At 40.0% G+C, this 25,051-nt stretch overlaps 2 protein-coding genes across 4 annotated transcripts in view; one reads left to right on the top strand and one right to left on the bottom strand.

Moving 5' to 3' along the window:
* SH3YL1 (SH3 and SYLF domain containing 1) overlaps window positions 1-2,209 on the bottom strand; it is a 48,135-nt gene extending 45,926 nt beyond the window's left edge. The window contains exon 1 of one of the 2 annotated variants that reach the window (XM_066179840.1): window positions 1,987-2,209. In XM_066179840.1, the coding sequence (XP_066035937.1) occupies window position 1,987 (1 nt within the window). In that variant the 5' untranslated portion in view covers window positions 1,988-2,209. The remainder of the gene's footprint in view (window positions 1-1,986) is intronic. The other variant, XM_066179838.1, reaches the window with a different exon arrangement.
* An 82-nt stretch (window positions 2,210-2,291) lies between these two features.
* Window positions 2,292-21,445, top strand: ACP1 (acid phosphatase 1). 2 transcript variants are annotated; one of them, XM_066179842.1, is made up of 6 exons: window positions 2,292-2,418; window positions 12,211-12,284; window positions 12,557-12,670; window positions 17,089-17,150; window positions 19,360-19,465; window positions 20,330-21,445. In XM_066179842.1, exons 1-6 carry the CDS (start codon window positions 2,376-2,378, stop codon window positions 20,405-20,407), a joined length of 477 nt encoding a protein of 158 aa, XP_066035939.1. In that variant the 5' UTR covers window positions 2,292-2,375; the 3' UTR covers window positions 20,408-21,445. The 2 variants fall into 2 exon arrangements, with proteins under 2 accessions (XP_066035939.1, XP_066035938.1); XM_066179841.1 differs by lacking the exon at window positions 12,557-12,670 and adding an exon at window positions 12,388-12,501 and having other exon boundaries at window positions 2,298-2,418.
* Window positions 21,446-25,051: the final 3,606 nt, after the last annotated feature.

Raw genomic sequence — 25,051 nt, forward strand, 5'->3', positions numbered from 1 at the left:
TCCACTTCATAGATGTCCCAATTCACTATGTGCTTGAATGAAATCTAAGAAGTCACCAATTCCCACAATTCCTACAATTAATCACACAAGAAACATTTCTTCGAGCTAAAAAGAATAAACATTTAAAAAGTGAAGGTGCTTGATATTTATTAATCAAGAATTAGAAGAGCCCTAGTTCCACCCAAGTTCTTAAATTACCTTATTCACAAGAGCATTTCTTCTCCACTAAGTCATACAGGTTATCCTTCACAACAGCCCTGCATTACAGGCTCTTTTATAACAACGCAATAACTGTTTCAAAAGCCCCCCAAATATGGAGAGCTTATTGCATCAGAAAGAGTAATTCTTAATGGTGAGAAACAGTGACACAATGCAAAAGACAACAGTGAATTTTGTCACAGTCCATTTCAAAGGTATGAAGTTGCCATTAGCTGAGGAATGCAAAAATTGTGTCTCTGTTCCACTGCTGAGGGCTGAAAATGACAGAATCATTTAGGCTGGAAAATATCTTTGAGATCATCAAGTCCAAACTTTGACCAAACACCACTTTGTCAACTAGACCACAGCCCAAAGTGTCATGCTGTTCCTTGAACAACTTCAGGGATGGTGACTCCACCACCACCTTGGACAGCCTGTTCCAATGCTTGACAATCCCTTCAATTAAAAATGCAGGATAACACTTAAGGATCCTCCCCATTCCCCTCCCAAAGACAGGGAAAACATGAAAGACTGTCTCAAAATTACAGCTAGGCATGTGCCTACATGTGACACACAGCAACAAACACCGGATTTTATAGGAGCTCCAGGATGGCCTTTCAAAGCTCTCGCTTCTATACAGAACCTCACCTTCCCCAGCCCACAAACACAGGAAGGGGGCTGTGGGGGGTGGGAATCTGCTTCCAGTGTCCACAACGCAAGGGACTTCATGTGACAGAAGGCAGGGCTGAAGACACTCTGCACTGCTCAGTTATATAATAGGGCAGAGCCACATGTGAGAACGCCACAACTGACTCAGCCCACCCTCCTTCGCCAAGGCCATGTCTGACAAGGGAGCAGAGCCCCAGCCCCTGCCTGGCTCCCCCACCTCACACCCCGACACCTGTGAGCTGGCCCAACAACAGCAGAGTGCTGCAGGCACCAGGGACGCAAACCACACTGCTGATCCCCAATCGCTTCCACCGCAAAGTCAAATAACGAGAAAATTTTAAAAAATGTGGTTGTAGAACTGTATTTACAAAAGAAGGACCGTATGCAGGATAGCATTTCGAGCTGCATAAAACCAAATGTGCAGCTTGTTCCTTTCCACGGTAAATGTTATGTAAGATCTTCAGCCTTCATTTGCAAGTCACAGATCTGGCAAAAAATTAAGAATCTAGCATTTTTTATTTAACCTCCAGAGTGTTGCATTTTGACCAGAAGACCAGCCAAGCAAGTCTTTAAAAAGCAGCAAAAGGAATCCAGTCGTGGCCACACCCTACCGTGGTGGGGCTGTGTCTGCTGGTGTTACAAAACCCAGGCAGGTACACAGATACAGCGTACAAGATAGCCCAGCAGAAAAAAAATTAGAAAACCATACATACAAAAGTACATATATCATAAAATATAAAAATATATGTGCATACATATATCTCTTACAATACATAGTAGGTATATACTACCTATCTATATTAGACATCGGTATAAAATGCAACTAAATGAAACAAACCAAAAAACAGACACTCGAGCTGCCCTGGAAAGCGAAGCGCCCGTGTGCTCAATTTCACCAGCAGCCTGGCGAAGCCAAAGCCGCATTCGACGCTTCTTAATTTTCTACGTGGAGGACGCAGCACATGGGGCGACCCCGGGTGCGAAGGGGCTGCGATGTGACGGCGCAGCCCCGCCCGCCCTGTCCGAGCGCGTTCGCTCCGCCCGCGGGGCTGCGGGGGCGGCTCCGTGCCCGCCGCGGCTGCCCGCCGAGGAGCCCACCTGTGCCCGCGGGATACTCACTCCTGCCCGGGCCGGGGCGCCCCCGCTCCCCCTCGCTTCCTCTCCTCCTGCCGCCGCTGCCGCCGCAGCCTCACTGGGCGGCGTCGGGGCGGCCCCGCCGAGCCGCGCACCTGCCGCAGGTGAGGCGGGCGGGGCCGGGGCGATTGCGAAGCGCCCGCTCGCCTCCCCGCCAGCGGCTCCTCGGCGGCACCGGCACTGCCCGGTGCCGTGCCGTCCCGTTTGTCCCGTTTGTCCCCTCCCTCCCCTCCCTTCCCGCTGTCCCGGGCCCGTTCCACACTTCGCTCCTTTTTACCCCCTCAAAACAGGCAAGTCCCACAGCCGCCTGTAACAGCCGGTGCCGTAAAGCGGGGCGCGGGCGGCGCGACAGCCGCGAGGCCCTCTGAGCGAAGATGGCGGCGGGGGAGGCCAAGTCGGTGCTGTTCGTGTGCCTGGGTGAGCGGGGCTGGGGACGGCCGCTCCGGGCCGCTCCCGCTCTGCGCCCGCCGCCCCTCGGCCCGGGGCACCCGCGGAGTGGGGCGGGAGCGCGGTGAGGCCGGGGCCGGGACCGGGAGCGGGGGAAATGCGGCAGGCCCGCCGCGGTAGCGCAGGCTCCCGCCCGCGCACGGTTCCGCGGTTTGCCTTGCCGGGGAGGGCCGGGGTAGTGGCCGGGAGGGGAGGCAGAAGGCTGAACACGCCTGCGCCCTTTCGTGATAGGAACAACGAGGAAGGGCTCACCGCTGAGGGTGGTAGAACACTGGAACAGGTTTCCTGAGGTGATCGTGGAGTCTTCCTCTCTAGAGACGTTCCAAAGCCGGCTGGACGCGTTCTTGTGTAACCTGCTGTAGGTCACCTTGCCTCCACAGGGGGATTGCACTGGATAATGTCCAGAGGTCCCTTCCAACCCTAATAGTTCTGTGGTTCTGTGCAATCAGTAGGAAATAGTGAAGGAAACAAAATGCAGTGTTAACAAATGCGAAGGTTGTGTGTGGGGAAGGGCAACACCTAAACAGGCATAAACCAGCTCTGAGCCAAGGCTGCTGCTTGGAGGCGGCACGGAGAGGTCGCTTTGAGCAGCTTTCTGAGATAGGTTTTGTAGCATTTGGCATCTGGAACAGCGGGATGGGAAGGGGGTATGATGTTTGGAACAGCCCCTGACGTGGGAAAGGGAGAGAAAACCACAAGAACCACCGAAGTCAATGTATGAGCTGCTGTAAAAAGAGGGAAGGAAGGTAGAACTTTAAGTAAGAAAATGAACTTGGTAGAGGTTGATCTGTTATGATCTAGTCATAAAATTCTTGATCTGGTATGAAAATGAGTGAAAAGAATAAGACCTAGCCCTATAACCTTTCCTGTGTGCTATGAATCCTTGGCATTTTGCCAAATTTGTTGCAAAACCGTTAGTTAATGTTTAGGCTTTTCAGTATTTGCTTGTTGTTGTTGTAATAGGAGACATGCAGATTAATTGAATAGCAAAATAAGAGTTTCGTTTTGTGCAATATGTTCTGATGTTTACCTTAGAGTAAAATCAACTGCAAATAATAATCCAAGGAAAACATCCTTTAGTAAGGGATTATCAGTTGCTGTGTGTTTAGAAACTACTAGTCAATACAAATGTTTTTGTATAAAAACATCTTAATATGAATCCTCCCTCCCAAACATGTTGTTCTAAAGACAGTGGTAATCACCATCCCTGTGTGCTGAAGGGTGAGTCAGTGGGGAAGAAGTGACCTGGCTGAACAGAGAATTCTGGCTGGAACTGAAGGAAGAGAGATGATGACCTTTGGTAGAAGGAGCAGGCAACTCAGGGGGACTAAAGGATGTCATGAGGTTACACAGTGAGAAAAATTAGACAGTCCAAAACACAGCTAGAACATAAAGAGTTTACTGCCATAATAAACAGAAGAAAATATTTCTATAAATCCATCAGCAGCAAAAAAAGGGTTAAGTAGAATCTTCATCTTTCTTGATGCAGGAGAAAACAGTGACAAAGGATGAGGAAAAGGCTGAGGTATTTAATGCCTTCTTTGCCTCAGTCGTGAGCACTAAGACCAGTTTGTGTACCAGCCCCCTGAGCTGGAAAACGGATGGGGAGTAGTGTCACAGAGTCATGGAATAAAATCACAGGTTCACTAAGGTTGGAAAAGACTTCCAAGATCATCAAGTTCAGCCTTTGACCAAACACCAATCTGTCAACTAAACCATAGCGCTAAGTGCCACATCCAGTTAGTTTTTGAGCACTTCAGGGACAAGAACTCCCTCATCCCGCTGGGCAGCTCCTTTCTATTCGTAACCACCCTTTCAGTGAAAAATTTCCTCCTGCTCTCCAATTTGAACCTCCCCTGCTGCAGCTTGAGTCCGTTTCCTCTTCCTCTTTTATGAGTGGCCTGGGAAGAGACTGACTCCCACCCGTCCACTGTTTCCTTTCAGGTATTGTAGAGAGTGGTAAGGTATCCTTGAGCCTCCTTTCCTCCAGCTTAAACAATCCCACCTCCGTCAGCTGCTTCTCACAGGATTTGTGTTCCAGACCCTTCACCAGCCTTAGTGCCCTTCTCTGGACACACTCCAGCACTGCAAGGTTTTGTAGTGAGGGGCCAGAACTGAGCATAAGATTCAAGGTGTGGCCTCACCATTACTGAGTACAGGGGGACAATCACTGCCCTGGTCCTCTGGCCACACCATTGCTGTTACAGGCCTGCTTGGCCACATGGGCACACTGCTGTCAGCTGGATGTCAGCCAGCACCTCCAGGTCCTTTCCAGCCATGTTTCCTGCACCGAGGGAGCTGCTGGAAGTGCTCACTGAGCCACTTTCAGTCATTTACCATCAGTCCTGGTCAGCTGGGGAGGTCCTGGTTGACTGGAGGTTGGTGAATGTGACACTCACCTACAAGAAGGTTTGAAAGAATGATTTGGGGAACTGCAGGCCTGCCAGCCTGATGTTAATGCCAGGGAAGATCATCATGAGTGCCATCATGTGGTGCAGGACAACCAGAGCATCAGGCCCAGCCAGGATGGGTTTAGGAAAGGCAGGTCTTGCTTGAATGACCTGATCTTCTGTGATCAGGTGATGTACCTAGTGGATGAGAAAAAGAAAAGTTGTCTACCTGGACTTCACCGTAACCTTTAACAGTATTTCCCAGAGCATTCCCCTGGAAAAACTGGCTACTTAGGGCTTGGATGGGTGCACTGTTTTCTGGGTAAAAAAACTGGATGTGTGGGCCCAAAGTGAATGGATTTACACCCAGCTGACAGCTGGTCATCTGTAGTGGCTCCCCAGGCCTCAATATTTGGATCGGTCCTGTTTTAATATCCTAATCAGTAATCTGGACAAGGGGATTGAGGGCTGCTGAGGTCACAGACATCAAGTTGGGTGGGAGTGTTGATCTGCTGGAGAGCATAAGGGCTCTGCAGACAGATCTGGACAGGCTGGATCGAATCCAGTAATAGAAAGTTCAACAAGACCGAGTTCCAAGTCTTGCGCTTGGGTCACAACAACCCCGTGCACTGCTACAGGCTGGGGGCAGTGTCTGAAAAGGTGCCCAGAGGAGAAGGACCTGTGGGTGCTCATTGACCAGAGCTGAACATGAGCCCAGCCTGTGCCCAGGTGGCTGAGAAGCCAATGACATGCTGGCCTCAATCAGCAACAGTGTGGCCAGCAGGAGCAGGCTAGTGATTGTCCCCCTGTACTTGGCAGTGGTGAGGCTGCATCTCAAGTGCTGTGTCCAGTTCAGAGCCCCTCAGTCAAGAAAGACATTCAAGTGCTGGAGTGTGTCCAGAGAAGGGCAGCAAAGCTGGTGAAAGGTCTGGAGCAGAAGTCTGATGAGGGCTGGCTGTGGGAGCTGAGGTTGTTTAGCCTGGAGAGTAGGACGTTCAGGAGGGACCTTACCACCCTCTACAATATCTGAAATAAGTTAACAGAGACAAGATGAGAGGAAATGGCCCTAAGTTGCACCAAGGAAGGTTTAAATTGGGCATTAGGAAAAGTTTCATCACAAAGGGGTTGTCAAACATTGGAAGGGGCTGTCCAGAGAAATATTTGAGGAATAGTTAAATACTCCAGAAGTATTTAACAGACATGTAGACATGGTGCTTAAGGACATGGTTTAGTGTTGGACTTGGCAGCGCTGGGTTAACAGTCAGATGTGGTCTTCGAGGCCTTTTCCAACCTAAACAATTCCATGATTTTGTGAAACAGTTCATGTGTGTGGGTTTGTAAGCCCACAATGGCAATTTGCACTATAACAAGGCTCTAATGCAGGAGCTCTTTTTAGTGTAAGATAATATAATAATTTATATTAATTAATTATTAGGCCTGAGGAAAGGGTGCACAAGTACCAATGTTAATAGGATGGATTGTTTTAATCAAATGTTGTAAATAGCTTTTAAATTTCCTCTTCTGTGTTACCAGATTATGAAAAAAAACCTTAGCGATATGCCGTGTGAAAAGCTAATTGATGTGATAAGCACTTCTCTTTTTTTCCAGTGAAATATACACTTGTCTCAGTTGAATTTTGTAGACAACTTGTTTCTGCTTTAAATTTGCTCACTTTTTTTTTGGTTATTCTTCAAGAGTGATACCTTTTTCCTCCTAAATTTTACTAGGAATACTGCTGAGATTATTGCTGAAACAAGTACTAAACAGATTTCTAGAACCTCATTTAACTGTAGCGTTTCTTGCTGGTTAATGTAGTACATTAATTCTAAAGTTTGTCACATCTAGTGAGAGTGGATTCCAGAAAGGACACTTCTTCAGGAAAAACTACATTTTCTTTCTACATTGTTTTGAAAGAAACCAAGTACTGAAATATCTATTGATTGTGTTCTTTGTTTGTAATGAAATAAACCGATAGTCATTACACAACAAAATACAATCTAGTTAATGTGCATAACTACATTGATGATAAGGGTTCCTCATCACTGAGAAATAATTGAAATACCCAGCAACATATGTAATTACAGTATATGAAAAGGCACCAGAAAATATTTTTTTTTCATTTAAGCAAAGAAATAATTAAAAGTGGAGGTGATTCAAAATGCAGTTTGCTCATTTTACACTTATGTAGCTCATGTAATTAATAGTGAAGCTCCGGAAATGGGCTTAATATGATGCTGCATTACATAAGTCTGCCTCTTTCTCTGATGACTTCTCCACTGTAACACAAGCTGACTGGGCATCTTAGACCAGGCACTGGCTTTCTGATCTCCTCCAGAGATGGAGGAGCAGTTGTAAGGTGGGTGTACTGTTGAGCAAAGTGAACGTGGGTTTGAGTAGGTCTTCAGAAGTTTAATGCTTGTTGAGAGTCACTGAGTATGAGTATTTTCCCCAGGGATCTAGACTGCATAAAATAATTTCTGAAATGGCAACTGACTTAGTGGGTATGAGGACATTAGATGTCTGTTATAGAGAGATTTGAGTTTCCTGGTTTAGTTGTCACAATTCATTGTATGTGTTTAGATATGGCCGAATACCATGCTTCATAGGACAAAATGCTGTTTATGGCTGTTTATAATGCTGTTTATAGCATAATGGGAAAGCACTAGGTTGGGTAAGTCGTTGAAGAAGTCATGAAAAACAGTTGCTGTAATGAGGATACTTGGCAAGTTGACAAAAAGAAATTATGTCTTTTTTATAAAGAAGAGAATGTTAGATAAATGTAAGGAAAATTACCTTTCTTCTATGCAGTATTGGTAATATAGCTGTAAGAATACAGTGTCTTTAATCTGTTTCAAAATGATGCAGAAGCACTAGAGAGTTGAAAGCATGGTTGTAAAAGTAATCTTGGAACTGAACAACAAGATCTATGCTTAAAATATATTAAGGGTCTGATTGTTGTGACTAGGTCCTTATGTGTTGAAAACTTGTGTTTTCCTGATGGACCTCTAGGTTTATTAGAAAAGCATGATGTAGCAGAAGTTGAATAATTCAGGATAATTATTCTTGCTGCAAGGACAGTTTTTTGAGACATGTGAAAGAAACAGGGAATCTGAACTAAAATCTGTGCCTTGAATGGTTCCTCACAAAAGTAATGGAATGCTGAGTGTGACAAGATGGAAGGAACTAGGACTTGTGATGAGGTTCTGGCAGGAATTTGAGTACAGAACAGAATAAAGTGACCGGTCAGTTTTAAACACTTGTGAAGGGGGCCTGATGAATGGTACAGATAATACTGGGAAGCATTATTCCAGTCACTTGGTTGAAGTGACCATTCATGGAAACATAAGTAAAATAAAAATCAGATTTTTGCATGTGGGAGGATAAAAACTAGTAAAACTTTCGTTACTAACAGACAGAAAAAGAAAGGAACAAGAGAAAAGCATTTGTTTGCATTTGGGGAAGCTCTGAAAGAAGTAGGGAGCTGAATAAGGAGCAATTAAGATACAAAACTAATTAAGAGAATCAGTGATTGGGTCAACATACTCAGAGATGGGCAATGGAATTGAGCATGAAATAGTTCAAGTTGTTACTCCTGCCAGTAGAAGGAGAGCTCCCGTTTCTGTCTGGGAGTGGGTCAAAGGTTAGTGCAGAGACCAGAGTAAGAACTCAAAGAATTAGGTGTTGCCTTGGGTCACTCTCACTGGAGGCCCTGTGCTTAGAAAACGAATGAGAAAACATGACTTCTTCAAAGTGATTGACAAATGGTTTCAGTATTGATTCTGTGATTGAAATATCTTGTCCTTGAATCATCATATTTGGAGATGTTTGTAGGATTAATTTCAGTAGGTGGACTCTAGGTACCTTGGGCACTAGTTTTCTGTGATTGAAGATGTCACTACAATTTAAAGAAGTTGAGATGCAAAAAAATGAAGGGAGAAGATGGAGATTTTGAGAACTTGACTACTGCTACCTTTTATATAAAGTCAGCATGATCAGATCAGTTAGAAATACAACAAAGAGGAAAGGAACACCAGAAGAGTAGCGGTAGTGAAGGTAATGTGTAGATGACATTTAAGGAAAAGAATGGTTCTGGGGTTCTAGTCCAAGGTGGAAGGTAATTGCCCTGTTTTCCAGTAATTTTTCTCACTAATTTCTATCCATTTCAGATACAGTTTTACATCCCACATTGTTCTTTCCAGGCTTTGCTGAGGTTCCTCATACATGTGGGATGTCCTCATACATTCCTAAGTTACGGATTGACAGACATATTTGGAGAGTGAATGGAGAAATTTTACAAGAAGAATCTTAGGGCAATTACCTAATATCAGTGGGATAAGATCGGGCTTTACATCAGTCTTGAGATGAATGATAACAGTTGCAAGTACTAGCATGGGTAAAAGTTGTTTAGGATGAAAATAATATTGCAGAGAATGTGGGGAAAAGAGCTTCTCTTAAGTCAGTTCTGTGATCCTGTCTGTGGTCCCCAAAAATAGATTTGAGTGCTGATTGAAGTTCCCTAACAATGTTAATACCTCTGCTAATATCTGGAATGTGTCATCAGGGAAGACATTAATTTTTAAGTCACAAACTGTGTTAAGTGTTGGTTTCAAAAATGATACAACTGAAGTTTCTAGTTACTGCTAGAAGTGGTAGTTAATATGATCATGGTGCTGTTCATTATGGTATTTTATATGATATCATTAAAGATTTTGTTTGTGGCATTTATTTTAAGAAGTGAGCAAGCTGTAGAAGAGTGAAAATTTGAAACAAGTTCAATTCTTCTAAAGCAGAAGGCTAAACTAATGGAAAAAGCCATGAGGGATTTATTTCAAAACCACCATTTTGAAATTCTGGGAGCTAGTTAATGAATTACTAGGTTCAAGAATATTAGTCATTGTTTTTTACTGAAATGTTGAGTGTAGTAATGAAAGTTACTGTTCATGCACAGTTATGTGGGATCATTCATACAGAGAAAAAATTTTGTTTAGGAAGAAATGGATGCTGTCAACAGCTGGTGTAATGGGAACAGAATAGAATAGTTTAGAAAAAAACTTAAAGATCACCTGTTTGAAGTTGCAAAGGAAGAGCGGGAATGGACAAATTAGGAGTCGGGAGTTATAATCATAAATTTGATATTTGTGAATGTGTCAAAGGTGATTGTAGAAGTTCTCAGGTTATTTTCAAAAAGACTAAAGTACCTATTACAGACTTTTTTTATTTAAAAACCAAATTGGAACAAACTTTTCCTAACTTCTGTTCTCACTTGACCACATAGGGAGCCCCAAAATTTTCCTGCTTTATTTTTCTTCCAAGACTGATTTCATTTCTGTGCATGAAATAAACTAATTCAAGCAATGGAATTAGGATGTTTTCTCCTGGAAGATCTACTGACATCAGAACTCTCTTAATATTTCAGCGAGATCAGTTTTTCAAAAGCCTTTTCCTTTTGCCATCTAGTTGATTTGATGTTCCCAAAATCTTTGACAGTCAATTTGTGTTACTTCAGACCTTCACTTCCCTCTTTTTGATTTTTATAGTTGACATGTGACAGCAAGTTATTAAATGCCCAGGTCATAGCAGCTTCTCTCTTTAGCAATGAAGTATCTACCTTGGTGTTTTGTTTGAAAATGAGATTAAATGCCTCATGTGAAAATTCCTTTTTGCTGATGAAAATGTTGCTTTGTTCATTGGCATCTTTTTCTTTTTATGGTTTGAGATTTGGAATGCATTTAATCAGTAGTAGGAGAGTGATTTATTTAAGGGTATAGAGATGGGTTTTGCCATTTTTGGTATTTTATACTTATCTGCTCAAAAATCAGATATGAGCAAAGTTACACATTTTGCTTGATGGGAACTGAAGATTTGTGTGTATGAGTTACTGCCATCTGCGTGACATATCAAATATTATGAATATCCATCTAGTTACTGAAAATTTGAGAAGGATGAAAAGGTAGAAAGAGCTTAAATAATAGTTGAATAGGCTTTTTATTGAGACATTTCATTCTTTTCAAATACGAATTTCTGTATGCATTTTTAAGAGGTCTGCCATAGATCGTTACAGTTGTAGCTACAGTTTCAGAACAAATATGCTGTAGATACTTCATTTTTAGTTTTTAATGGGGCTGTAATGCATTGTTGAAATAGGTTCTTTTTGAAAATAAGGTCAGATCAAGTGGATAGGGCAATTGGGGACTATTGGAAGGGAAGATTGTTTGTGTATTTGTATAAATATCTTAACGTTTGTTGGCTGATTGACTGCACTTAAGCTTTGCCATGTGTTAGGTTTTGTTCCTAATCCTCCTTATTTTGGGCAAAAAAAGTTAGGAATTTTTTTTTTCCTGTGATGTTTTTAGAGCTTGTGTAATTGAATTCAGGTTTTGGGGGTTGGAATTGGTTTCTGGATGCTGCTCTTTTGAGGACTCAGTTTGACCTGTAGTGACTTGACTTCAGTGATCAAAAGCGTTTTTACTACAGGTTCTTCAGGCATTTTACTACATTTCACAATGGTGGTGGCTGTGTTTTGGACTTACTCAAGTGGATAGTGTAGAATCCTAGCAGAATTTGGGAGGGAGGGGACCATCAGCTAGATCATCTCATCTAAGTGCAATGTCCTGCCATAAGCAGAGATGCCTTCCACAAGACCAGGTTGCTCAAAGCCCCATCCAGCCTGGTCTTGAACATTTCTAGGATGGAACACCACAATTTCTCTGGTCAACCTGTTCCAATGTCTCACAACCCTCACTGTAAAAAAAAATTCTTGTTTATGTCCAATACAAATGTTCTCCATTTCTGTTTAAAACCGTTGTTACTACAGCCCCCTTTATATAGAAAGATTGCAGTAAGATCTGATCTCCCCAGTCCTTTTCTTCTTCAGACTGCACAACTTCAGTTCTCACTCAGATGTGCTCAGCCCTCTGATCATCTCTGTGGCCCTCCTTTGGACCCACTGCAACAGCTCTGTGTCTTTCTTGTGCTGGGTGCCCCAGAAGTGGATGCATGAGGAGTCTCATGAGAGCTGAGTAGAGGGGCAGAATCCCTTCCCTCAACCTGCTGGCCATGCTGCTTGTGATACAGCCAAGGATATGATTAGTTTTCTGGGCTGCATGTGTGCTCTGCTGGCTCACATCCAACTTGTCGCTCACAAGTGTCCTCAAGTCCTCCACCGGGCTCCTCTCAATCCCTTCATGCCACAGTCTGTACCGATACTGGAGATTGCCCCAACCCAGGTGCACGACTCTGGCTTCTCACATACACAATTTGCATTCTGACTAAATAAAAATATTTAATTTGATCTGGGCTGAAAAATCCACACCATTGCTGGTTTTTTGTTTTCAGTAGTCTGAAAAATCACTTCAATCTCTTGTTTCTGTAGGAAACATCTGTCGCTCTCCAATAGCTGAAGCAGTTTTCAGAAAACTTGTAACTGATGAAAAGCTTGAACATAAGGTAAGCTATTGATTTCTGTTCTGAGAAATAACTGTCTCTGAGCCAGTCAGAAATATAAGCAGTGAGGAAAGAAACGTAAAAATATTAATTTGTTTTTCTGTAGTGGAGGATAGACAGTGCAGCAACATCTGCCTATGAAATAGGAAGCCCTCCTGACTATCGAGGACAGAATTGCATGAAGAAGCATGGCATTACCATGAATCATATTGCCAGGCAGGTACTGTACCTTAATTTTCTTAAAATCTGTATATTTATTTGTTTTGTTGTTACAGTGGAGAACAGACAGTGCCGCTGTCTCAGACTGGAACGTGGGGCGCTTCCCAGACTCAAGGGCTTTAGGTTGTCTAAGACATCATGGCATTGAGACAGCACATAAAGCACGACAGGTAGAAGAGAGTATATTTTCTTCCTTATTCATACTCATGCCCTAACCATTGCAATCACAGAAGTCATTTGACCAATGCATGGTTAAGCATCAAGTAGTAAATACTCTGTGCAGTTTTTTAAAGGACTCCAAAGTGCCTTAATTCTTCTAGTTGAGCTTGATGAGTTTTTTGTTATTATGGTTCTTTGGAAGTATAACTGGAAAGCATTGAACCAGTTTCTGCATTATAGAAAATTCCTGCCTCCAAATGTTTAGTATTTTGAGCATTTTTAAAATACTTTTTAAAAATGGACTTACTCTAGTAATCTGTGATGCATCCTTCAGCAAGGAATTGTATATTTATTTAGCAGGTCCAAAAAGAAGTAGAATACCTCTTCATCACAAAAAGCTTCTGCACTTGCATGTAGATCTTCTAAAAATACCTGGAGTGCTAAATTAGAATTAAAGCACTCAAACGCAAGATTAATAGCACAGTTGGTGGTAACTTCAGAGGAAAACACACCCTTGAAGCATTCTTAAGTTAGAGGCAGGTTTGCCACTTAGTGAAATCCTCCAAGTTTTACCTAAACTTGTATCTGTTTTCATTAACAAAAAATCATGTATTTCCATGTTGCATTCCAAAGAGATTGGAAGTAAATGTGTCTGCATCTATTTAAATCATTCAGACACTCATATAAATGCACATAATTTACTTCAGTTAACTATTCTCTGGATATAAGATATTCCTTTAGGGCTTGACCTTTACTTAGTTTGAGTTTACATCACTAGTTTTTGTATTGACAAAAAGATCAAGTAGTCTTGTTATTATCTTACATTTCTGTTCCCTTCAGAATTTTTCTAGACCTCACTGAGGTCATATTTACTTTCTTCACTTTTCAAAGACTACGTGTTTAGTTTTTTTGAGTTTCAAAAATAAATTCTCTCAATTAGTCAATTGCCCTCTGCTGACCTTTCCTGATGTTAATCTCTGTTTATATGAAACAGAATTAAGCACAGCACTATTTTGGCTTTTTCAATAATTTCCTATTAGAATAACAATTAAAATAGTCTGTTGTGATCTTTTCCTGTTACAGTGTCTGGATTTATTGTTTATCAGTGCTTACAGACATCATTGTTTGTCAATATACAAGCTAAATGGTACTGCAATTATTCAGTCAGTGTTTCAGTCATCACAGTAGTTTTCCATGTTTGTCTTAGAAGATACCCTTGGGAACTTGAGAACTTGAGAACTGTTCTTCTAGGTATTCCTAGAGTGGCTTATGAGCAGTTAAATTAAAGCAAAGGACCCAAACCAAGTTGATCCTCTGTCTTGACGCAAATCTATGTATCCTCCTTTGGCAGAGAAGGAATGAAAACACTTTAATGAAGGCTTTTGCTTATACATTCTGGCAATTGAAAAGATTTTTCAATCGGAAAACCTTAAAATGTTACATATACAGGGAGAGAAATTTAAAAAATGAGGCAATGAAATGAAAGACTAATGGGGTGAAAATTTGTCTAAATCATTCCAGTACATGCAGTTTCTTTTGTAAAGAAAATCTTCAAATCCCTGAACTACAGGTAACTTTATTTTGCACTGATGTTAATAATGTAACTCCAATTTTTTTTTTTCCCTAAACTTTTGTCACATGGTCTCTGCTGATTCTGTTGATTCTCTGAACTGCAGACGTGCTATGGTCTTGTGGTACCTCTGAAACAAGAGGTACTTGACAGTGTAGAATAGGACTTTTCAGAGTGATCAGGTTAGTACAAGTGGAAGTGTATTTATTTCACTGTTAGAGACAAACTTAAGGATAGAATTTTGTGTGACACTTGTTTCAGAACAGATTAAGGAAGATTTAATACAGAAGCTGAAATAGAGAGTAGGGATTTATCTTCTGTTGCCTTCGAAGTATTGTCATAAGTACCTTGTACAATTATCCTCTTCAGTCCTGTGGAAAACTGTTACACACCCAGTGAAAGGCACCTTCTCTCATGTAATTTTTTTCATAATTATGGTAATCATGGATTTTAGCTTTTTTTTTAAATTCAGTACTACAAGAATGGTTTTTGTAAAAGAGAATATTAAATTGGTCATGTCCTACCATCATATACAGTGATATTCTAAGTTAAAGTGAAATATAAAAATAAATGGATATATTTATATATGAAATAAAGTTGTTATCATTTTAGTTAATGGTAGGTTGCTGTATGAAATTCGCCAAGCTCTTAATCTTCACGCACAAACCAGAGAGGTTTTAATCATTTTCACTTTTATTCATGCTGAGGCAAAAATTGATTTTGGTATGACTCATACCATGCATTTGCCTTAAATATGAATTAAGATTAAAAGAAGGTTGTATTAAACACTGTTTCACAACTGGATAAATTTGAGGATTACTCCCTCTCTGTGGGTTTCAGACAGAGAAATTGAGATTTCCCTTCGGTAAATAAAGGGAAATGTTTCACTAATAATTTAATAATTGTTATATGCATTTTTTAAATGTAAAGCAATTGTTATCTGTGTAGTTCCATCCAAAGTTGACTACTTGAACTCTCCACTACATTTCTCAAAACGTACCTACATTTTTACATCCTCAATTTCATCCCCCAAAGTATTAGTTTTAGTAGTTTTGAGGAGTACCTTCAGTGCACTGGAGTTCGCTCAGTTAAAGCTTTTTTTTTTTTTAATCTGACTTTGTGTTAGGGCTTAAAAGCATAAGCCAAATTGTAACCTTGGTTTTAGTTGCATTTGCAACTGTATTAGTGCTGGTCATAGGGTTATAGCTGTCACATTGTCAAGTGTTCCTAGTTTATTCTTCCATTTGTCTGTACAACAAAGAAATCTGTGCCCTCGTATTTTCACAGGGGCAAGTGTTCAGCTGTGTCAAGCAATCAGAAGCAGCCTGTAGAAGTCCTGATTAAATTTGCCAGAAAAACAGCTATTTCCACTGAAAAAATATTTGCATAGGTCAGAGGCACTGCATGAATACAGCAAATATTTTTACAGTGAAAATAAATAAGTCTGCATTAGTTTTCATCATTAATCCTTTCTTTTCATGTGCACTTCTGACATACCTCACGTCTTCAGTTCTCTTGGTGTGTAATGTTTCATTTATGGCTTTATTCTGATAGTTTCTGTCTGTTCTTACTCCCTGTTATGGGACCTTAATCAGTATCTATTTGCTGTTTGCACAAAAAAAATATAGTGGCTCTTTTGCCATCTAAACCTTTTTTTAATGCATAAATATTTTTTACAAGTTTAAACTCTGACTTACAGGATAATGTGTTTTGCCTTTTGGCTGTTTACTTGCTTACTCACTCCTGTAGCCCATCCTTTGTAGGGATGCCTGCCAGAAAAACCTGTTCTGAATGACCTTTCCAATTTTATTGGTTGTGATGCCTCACACAGGACCATGCATGAAAGGCAGTCTTAAAGTAAACTCTAATATTAAAGATTTTATTCCATTTCTTCATCCTCATTATGAACTGGTTCAGTTATCTTAAATCAGCATGGTGGGCATGGTCTGGGAAGATTTTAGCCTAAACTAAGGCGTAAATGTAAACTGAAATAAAATGACAACTGGCAAACATCTCCAGCCATCCTTATTACAAGATGACATTAGTATTTAAGTCAGTGGTTTATCTGTTGTGTTTGCCTACATGACTGTCTCAGATCTCTGAATTTAATTGATATTCATGTTTAGGAGTCAATAAATTACAAGAAAGAAAAATAACAGATGATACTATGGTAGGAAGATGTACGATAGATCCCAGATTTTTTCACATCATACAAATTTTGTGAATTTACATGGTCTAAAATACTGTGGATGCATTTGGTTTTAAGAGATTGTAACTCATACCATCATACTTCGGCTTTTAAGTTTCACTTGGTGTGTTTTATTGTGCAGTGGCAGATTTCTAGATTGTAAGTATTGCAGTTGATTCCAGGTTATGTACATTTTTGTTTTCCTATCAAAGTAATTCTTCTGTTTTATTCTTAACCATTTTTATTGCATGATTCCCATGACTGGAAATAGTTTTAATAGTTGAAAAGTACTAGAAATGTTGCTTTTACCATGACTGGAAATAGTTTTAATAGTTGAAAAGTACTAGAAATGTTGCTTTTAATGATGTTCTAAGTTGATGCATGAAATGTAAAAGGAAAAAAAATAGAAAAGGTTGATTAAATAGTTGACTTGGGTTTGGGGTGGTTTATTTTATTTTTTTCTGGAATATTTGCAGAAATGGATAAATAATTTTGGTAGAGTATATTTAAAATGTTGTAAGTTACTGTAAAATTTGATGAAGGTGCAGTTCTATTCTTTACACCTGTGTCTTTTTTAATAAATCAGAGCTACAGAATTTGAAAACACTTTTTTCTCCCTTTTTATTAATCAAATGCAGTTTGTAGGCTAAAGGACCTATTTTTACTTCTAGATTACTAAAGAGGATTTCCAGACCTTTGATCATATACTTTGTATGGATGAGAGCAATCTAAGGTAATGTATGAAGAAATGGAACAGATTCATGTGGATTACTTGTAGTGATGTCTCATAAGTCACTTTGAAGACAGATGTCACATTTTACTGTTTAGCTTGTGTTGTGCTTTCTTTGTTTGGGTTTTTTTTTTTACATGTATGTGAATGATGTGCTAATGGATGGATTCTTCACTTCTAATAAGTTTAATGAGCCAGAACTCAATGGTTTATTTGTGTGATACATGCCTCTCAAGGATTAAGGACATGGTAATTTAGTTACTTTGTGCTATATACAGCTGATGCCTGTATAATTAAGAATGAGGATGTACTTACTGTCTTGATTGAAGTGATCAGTTTTTCTAATTGCATGGCAGTTAAAAGACAAACTGGGAGCTTGGAAGGGATTAAATATCAGGTTTTTTAACTTCTTTTATTGAAAGAGGGAACTCGGAAACAAGCGAAGTTGTTAGCTTGGGGAAGTCTTGTTTTGTTGTTAGCTGTGCTATAGTTAAGCGCACTTTAGAAAGATCTGGTTAAGTAGCTGCCTAGTGTAAAAATTTGGATATCATAAGCAAAATTTAACTCAATTAGATACATATTGAGGATTAAGGAGCTGAATTTAATAAACTACAAGTGTCAAAGTGCTTGTAAGGACTGTTGTCAAGTTAGTTTAAAAGGACCCAAACCCAACCACCACAACCAACAACAAAACCTCAATAAAGACCCTATTAGTAACCCATAAAGTCTTCTAGAAGCAGCACCACTTAAGTGAAGTATGATTTTGTTGAATTTTCTAGAATGTCTTGAATAACCTCTCTTCCACAGCCTTCATGAATGAAGGGGGTGTAACACTTGGCTTGGTTGCAGTGTCTCAGGCAATGACGTGACAAGGCTTCCTTCTATTTTCACTTGAATTCTTAAACAGAAATTTGAATTAACAATTTATATGATATGAGCTCTAGAGCAGAAGAAACGTCAGAACTATAACAGGGATATTGCTGCTTCTGTGCTAAAGTTTTGCCTTCAGCTTGCACTGAGTTCAACCATTTTGCCTAGGAATGCTCATTTGCAACTCTAGGAGGGCAAGCTGATTCCGGGTGTTGATGGAATGCCTATCTTACCAGAAAAGGAAGATTTGGGACATGTTTTTCTTTAGTACCAGAGCCATCTGACCTTCTCTTGTTCATTAAGTAGTGTGCCAAAAGCCTTTAAGAAGATGGTCTGACATTTTTTTAATAATAAAAGGCTAGAGAATTTATTGAAAAATCTGTAAATTCAAGCAATAACTTGATAGAGGATCTCTGGTTTTTCTTCAAGCAAAACCAGTACTGTGGTCTCACTGCTATTTCCAAATGATCTGAAATTAGTTTCTTAATCAGAATTAATAATTAGAATTTAATTTCTTAAAACTGATATGGTTATGACTAAGTATTCACAAGGGGTTTCTTTGCGCTTTTTAATGGTGAGTAAGTAAAATGATGATTTGATATGGAGATGTGTAATGTTAAAATAATTCAGTATGTTTTGGGAATTCATTGTGAAGATGATAGTTCTGAGCTGCCTTTAATGTGAAGATGATGAGAGGTGCATTTTAAGTGGCTTTGGGATAACAGATGACCGTTTTTAAGCAAATAGGGAAAATGCCATCTCAAAAGCAGAATGTTTCATCAATGAGAGGCAATATAGAAGGAAGAGGATGTGATAACAGGTGAAATGCTACAGTATATCAAGGGGAAAACAGGTGTTGCTCACTGATTTACCATTTTCTGTTAACTGAATGTGGTAGGATTTTACATGAACTAGAGCATACCAATCTGAAACAGTGGCTTTGAGCAGGTAAGTTAATCTTACTCATACTTCTGGAAAAATACCTGGATAATTTCCATTGTTTTTTGTTCAATATAAACTACGGGTAAGTGTTGAAAGGACTAATGATTGATTTGAGGAAGAACTTGATGAACTTACTGTTATGAAGTTTTTTTAAGCTATGGGTCAATTGCCTGACTGCTTGTTTATGCTCTGAATTCAGTTTATGTCTTCGACATTCAATTAAAAAAGACCCCACATAACAAGAAAAACAAAAACAAGGAGCAGCATAAAGTCCACAGGACTGACAGGAGTCCAGACACGTTATTTGCCTGCATTCTCTAGAAACAGTCATGAACATCTCATACTGATGCTAAAACTTTGAAGGAAAATTCAGGGGAAAATTTTATTTTCTCTTTTGCAGAGATTTGAACAGGAAAAGCAACCAAGTTAAAGACTGCAAGGCCAAAATTGAGCTACTTGGAACTTATGATCCACAGAAACAGCTTATCATTGAAGATCCATACTATGTATGTGTGAGAAATTCTTTGGGTGGCTTGATTAAAAATTGTGTGTAGTATATAATCTTCCCAGATGCCACACTTGGCAAGTGATACATAATCTGATGTTACACAAAGTGAAGTGTAAAATTTTTTTAATGAATTAAGAAAACTATATATTACTAGGATAAGAAAGGAAAATGTTATTATGCTTGTAACAGTTGTTTAAATTTAAAAAATGCAGTGCATCTGTATTTTCAATATTGGGTGGAACCCTATTTGATCAGCCTCCTTGCAAAGAGGAGGGGAAAACTCAGGAAAGTTAGAGACAAAACCATTGACACAGGTAGTCAAAAAAAGCTGGATAATACCAGCTAGGAGCAAAGAATTAGACTAATATTCTTCAGTTTAGGAAACAGAAGTGGATGCAGTAGGGTTCTGTAAAATCTTGATATCATGGAGAAAGCTGAATAAGGAATTGCTATTCATTACCCAGGAAGTAGAGAACATCAAATGGTGGGAAGCAGGTTCATAACAAAAAAGGGGTTTATTTGGGGATTTTGGTTTCTACACTTCATTAAACTCTGAAGCTCAACATGACAGGTTTGTGTGAACATAAAAACAAAAAAGACTTAAAAGGCTCAGAAGTAAGTGGAAGAAATACGTGAAGGAAAGTCAGGCAGGACTGTTGAATACAAAGTCACAGAGTTTGTCTGTGGAAATTCCTGAGCTCAGAGAGAAATATGTCAAAGGTATCACCAAGTATTTGCACTGTTTTTTTCCTAATTTCTGTTTTTTGCCATTACTGTCAGTGGAGAAACCAGTCTGCAATTTGTATTTGCTCTTTAGCCAGTACTGTTATTCTTACAGTCTTTTTCCTCTCTTCTTTTCTAGGGGAACGATAAGGACTTTGAAACTGTTTACGAGCAGTGTCTTAGATGTTGTAAAGCATTTTTGGAGAAGTATCATTAATGCTTCATCATATAATTTCTAAAAGAAAATAATTAGCTTCTCCTGAAATATGTAAAGTTTACGTGATTGATGTATTTAAATTGTAAAATCATGCCTCTGCGTTCAGTACTTACTCAGTTTAATTTTGTATTTTAGTTGTTCTGTCATCTAATGAAAAAATATAGAAAGGTTTTAATTGGATTTCATGGTCAACCATTTTGTCACACAGCAATGCAGTTATAAAGTATATAATTCAGGATAAACTTTTCTGTAATCTCTTCCAGTGTTTTCTCACAAGCACTGCAGAAGTAACACCTTGCTTCTTTAAATGTAATGCTAACTGAACTGGGGTCTTCTCATTCTGTCCTCAGTGAATAGATTTCAGTCAAGTTTCAATGGTAGTCTGAGATAATAATTGATGTATCACTTAGGTGTGTCATCCCAGTATCATTAGGCAGCCTTTGGATGGAAGCTGTAGAAGATCTGCTGCCTGATAGAACTGGCTAAGTCTTCCTTTGGTCTTCTGGTCAGTTCCTAGCACACTGACACAAGCACACGTAACACAGCATGTACTTAGAGGAGAAAACATCCCAGCTCTAAAAGCTGAAATGTGAAATCATGTTTTGTATCTCACAGTAGTAAAATACTCAAGTCCATGCAATACAATGGATGAGAAATTTGCTGTAATCCCAGTTCCTACATGAGGGTCAGACAGTATTTCCAGATTTACTCAGGAGAACGTACAGCCTGTCAAAAGTGTTCTTTGGGAGTATAGTTCAGTGTAAAGACAGTCCATCTGTAATACAGTACTAAGTTAGCAGAAGGCCAGTAAGTAGCCAGTTCTGCTCTTGGACAAAATTTAAATGCTTTGTAGAAGTGTATGCCTGCTTTTCTGAACATGACCCTTCCTGTTTGCCTTAGACATGTAAATGTACTGAGATCAGTAATATAAGTGATACCATGATGGTTCTCCCGTTTTGAATATTCTCAGCATTGGTATGAACTAGCATTACCACATTATCTGTAAAACTGGATCTATAAATTTTTTTTTCTTATTTAGCCTTGTTTGTCTCTTGCTGCCTTCCAAACTTGTAGTCTCTGTACTTGTCACCTGCTCAACCTTTTGGGAGAGAGATGGATTTCAACAGAAGATACTGTTATTCTTGGGGTGGTTGGAATCGTGGTATCACTCTGTGTGTGTTGCAGACTTCACAGTGGGGATTGTTTCTTGGGGCTTTTGCTGTAGAATAGATGTATTTGTGTTAATGAGGTTTCTGGTTTGTGCTAAAATTTCAGTCAGACATACAACTTCAGAACCTGCTTAGAAAAGGCAGATGGTAGAAGGAATACTTAAATACAGAAATCAGAACCTTTGTGCATTATTGCATTACCATCAGTTTTGACTTCTAAAAAACAAGCTAGGAATTGGAAACTAGTAGCTGTTTCACTTTCAGGGACAAAGAGTAATACACTATTTCAGATCCAATTAAGTACTGACTCTGGAAAAATTATTTTTGATTTCTTTTATTAATGTTTTGACAAAGTAAATGGAGGGAAATGATGGGCAGTTAGGGACAAAAAATCCCAAATGTGGTTTGATGCACTAACCTCAAAGGTGGAAGTATTTCAGCATAGTCTAATGTTATTCCCTGTCTGAATGACCATTTCAAATATTCCAGTGAAAGTAAAATAACTCATAAAATTGACAACATGATGGTTTGTGCTTTCCCATTCATGGCCATGTAGGAGTTCAGCCTATAGTTTCCTGCATATTAAGGCTAAGATTGAAAGGTCTTAAGTCTTTATCTTTGGGCTGCTGGGGTAACAAAGAAAATAAGAGGATATGGTTGTTTACCTTGACTAGGCTGAGGAATCTCCCTGTAAAGTGATAAGAAGTCAAAACTTGTGTTAAATTCAGTTCCCATTTTAGAAGTCTCAACCTTGAGATAGATTTTCAGCAAGCAATCTAGTGACTTAATAATTCACTACCTCTACTAGGAGAAATAAGCTGGTTGATTTATTTTTATAATTAGTAGGTTTTTTATGGAAGAGGGGAAGGAGCATGATGGTATTTTATACAAATTTGTAGAAACAAATATAGAATACAGCACAGGGATTGCCTTCGGGAAGGACATTTGCACAGAACCATTATTTGGGTTCAAAGAGAAACAGTGAACACAGGATTAAGATACAAATCATGTATCATACAGATGACTAAGTGCTCACACATTCAAAATACCACTCATGAAAAATATAATTTTGAATGAGAAAATACAGAAGTGACTCCTGTTTCTCCCTCCCTGCCCGCACAGCTTTTTATATTTGAAGTGGTAAAGTTAAGACTAAAAAAAAGTCTGCTATAGTATAGGTGTGTTTTCTGTCAGAGCATGCTGACTTTCCTAAATCTTGAGAAAACTTCCATGGGATTAATTTATTTATATTAATTGATTAAATCATTAAATAAGTTGCTATTTCCCTTTTAAAAGGAGATTTACTAGAAAATTTTTGTTTATATTTTGGGTATCCTACTAGAAAAAGAAAGCTTAACAATATTTTAAACTCCCATGTTAAGTATTAGCCTGTGGTCAGGTCAGTGGAACCTCAGTGAAGCACTGAGTTCCACTACGTTTACTATAGATGAGCAGCTTTAGTGAATCCCGTAGAAGTGATTCCTTTAACCACCAGGTTTTCTGTAAGCATGTATTACATCCATTGAGACATGGAATTTAGCATTTAGTCATCACTGAAAGCAAATAAAAATATGTACTTCTCCCCTGCTAAATCCAGCCGTGTTCCAGGATGGGATTTTGTACTTCTGCCCTTTTTTTCTTTTTAAAGAGTTGGATGCTGAAGGCTCTGAAGTGTCTGTTTCCAGAATCAGCTTCTATAGTTCTCAGGTTGGGAAGGGTTGCATTTGGTTTTACATTTTGTGGTTCAAACTGAGGATAGAATGGAAACTATAAATGCCAGTATTAACATAAAAGTGCCTGTGGTTCATTGTAGTAGGTTGGCCCTGGCTGGTTGCCAGGCACCTACCAGAGCTGCTCTCTCACTCCCCTCTGCAGCTGGACAGAGGAGAGAAAATAAAAAGGGGTTATTGGTTGAGATAAGAACTGGGAGAGGTTACTCACCAAATAGTGTCATGAGCAAACCGAATCAAGCTGCGGATTTTAACTGAAATAATTAATTAATTGCTAACAAATTCAAAGCAGGATGATGAGAAAGTAAAATGAGACCTTAAAAACACCTTTCTCCCACTCCTCAAGCTCTGCCTCCTCCCCCAGCAGTGCAGGGAGATGAGGATGATGGGGATGGGGGTTATGGTCAGTTCATCACAGGCTGGTTTCTGCTTCTGCTCAGGGAGAGGAGTCCCTCCCCTGTTCCAGCTTGGGGTCCCTCCCACAGGAGAGAGCTCTTGATGAACTTCTCCAGTGTGAGTCCATCCCACAGGCATCAGTCCTCCCCACATTGCTGCAGAGCAGCTCACTCTGCCACAGGGTGCAGTCCCTCAGGCACAGCCTGTTCCAGCCTGGGTCCCCCATGCGGTCACAAGTCCCATCAGCAAACCTGCTCCAGCGTGGGCTCCTCTCTCCACAGGTCTGCAGGTCCCTGCCAGGACCCTGCTCCAGCGCAGGCCTCCCACAGGGTCACAGCCTCGTCTCAGGCATCCACCTGCTCCAGTGTGGGTCACCTCCATGGGCTGCAGGTGGATCTTTGCATCCCTGTGGTTCTCCATGGGCTGCAGGGGCAGAGCTGCCTCACCATGGGCTGCACTATGGGCTGCAGGGGAATCTCAGCTCTGGTGCCTGGAGCACCTCCTGCCCCTCCTTCTGCACTGACCTTGGTGTCTGCAGAGCTGTTCCTCTCATGTTCTCACCCTGATCTGCTCTGGCTGCAATTACAACTGTGCAATGACTTTTCCCTTCTCAGCTGTGTTATCCCATGGGTGTTACCATTTCTGACTGGCCCAGCACATCCATCCTGGAGCTGTCTGGCATTGGCTCTGCTGGACGTGGAGGAAGCTTCTGGCAGCTGCTCACAGAAGCCACTCCTGTAGTCCCTCCACTACAAAAACCTGGCCATGCAAACCCAATACATGGTTTTATAGATTGCACATAAAAATTTCCTTCCCGTTTGTGTCATTTTACTGTGACAACTGAATTTAATATCTGATTTAAGGAAGAAAGGGAAATGTGTGTCAAGGTTTTTGGAGTAACACTAACTCTTTAAAAATGATACAATAATAAAATGATTTACTGGATATTTTCTGATTAGACTGCTTTGCAGTATCATGAACAGACTGCACATTATTAAAAAACAAACAGAAAGCATCTCCCAAACCAAACCCAAACCCTAAACAATAACCTCAGACCATCTGCTAGTCTTAAAAATTATTCCATTTTATAATGCTGTAGAGAATTTGAGCAGCTTTGTAGTCTGGGCATTCTGTAGGTTTGAAACACACAGATTTGTCCATCCTGGTAAATCCAGGGTGTCCGGGTTACCAAACTCTGAAGTGAGTACACCTTTCCTTCTTACTCTTTGTGGAAAGAAGTTTAAATGTGGATAAATTATAGAAGCTACCAGTTTATTTACCTAGATTCAGTGAACAGAAAGCGAATTGAGAACAACTTAATACCAAACACTTTATTACTTAACGCTTAT

Source organism: Chamaea fasciata, unplaced genomic scaffold (assembly GCF_029207755.1).
Source record: "Chamaea fasciata isolate MVZ Bird 193981 ecotype frontalis unplaced genomic scaffold, bChaFas1.0.hap1 SCAF_3, whole genome shotgun sequence".
Lineage (NCBI taxonomy): Eukaryota > Metazoa > Chordata > Aves > Passeriformes > Sylviidae > Chamaea > Chamaea fasciata.

What these genes read in the sequence shown, in the direction of transcription:
- ACP1 (XM_066179842.1), top strand. Translation starts at nt 2,376, where the DNA reads ATGGCGGCGGGGGAGGCCAAGTCGGTGCTGTTCGTGTGCCTGG. An exon ending in ATGAAAAGCTTGAACATAAG is followed by an intron (nt 12,285 to 12,556) that starts GTAAGCTATTGA and finishes TTGTTGTTACAG; the next exon opens with TGGAGAACAGACAGTGCCGC. An exon ending in ATGGATGAGAGCAATCTAAG is followed by an intron (nt 17,151 to 19,359) that starts GTAATGTATGAA and finishes TCTCTTTTGCAG; the next exon opens with AGATTTGAACAGGAAAAGCA.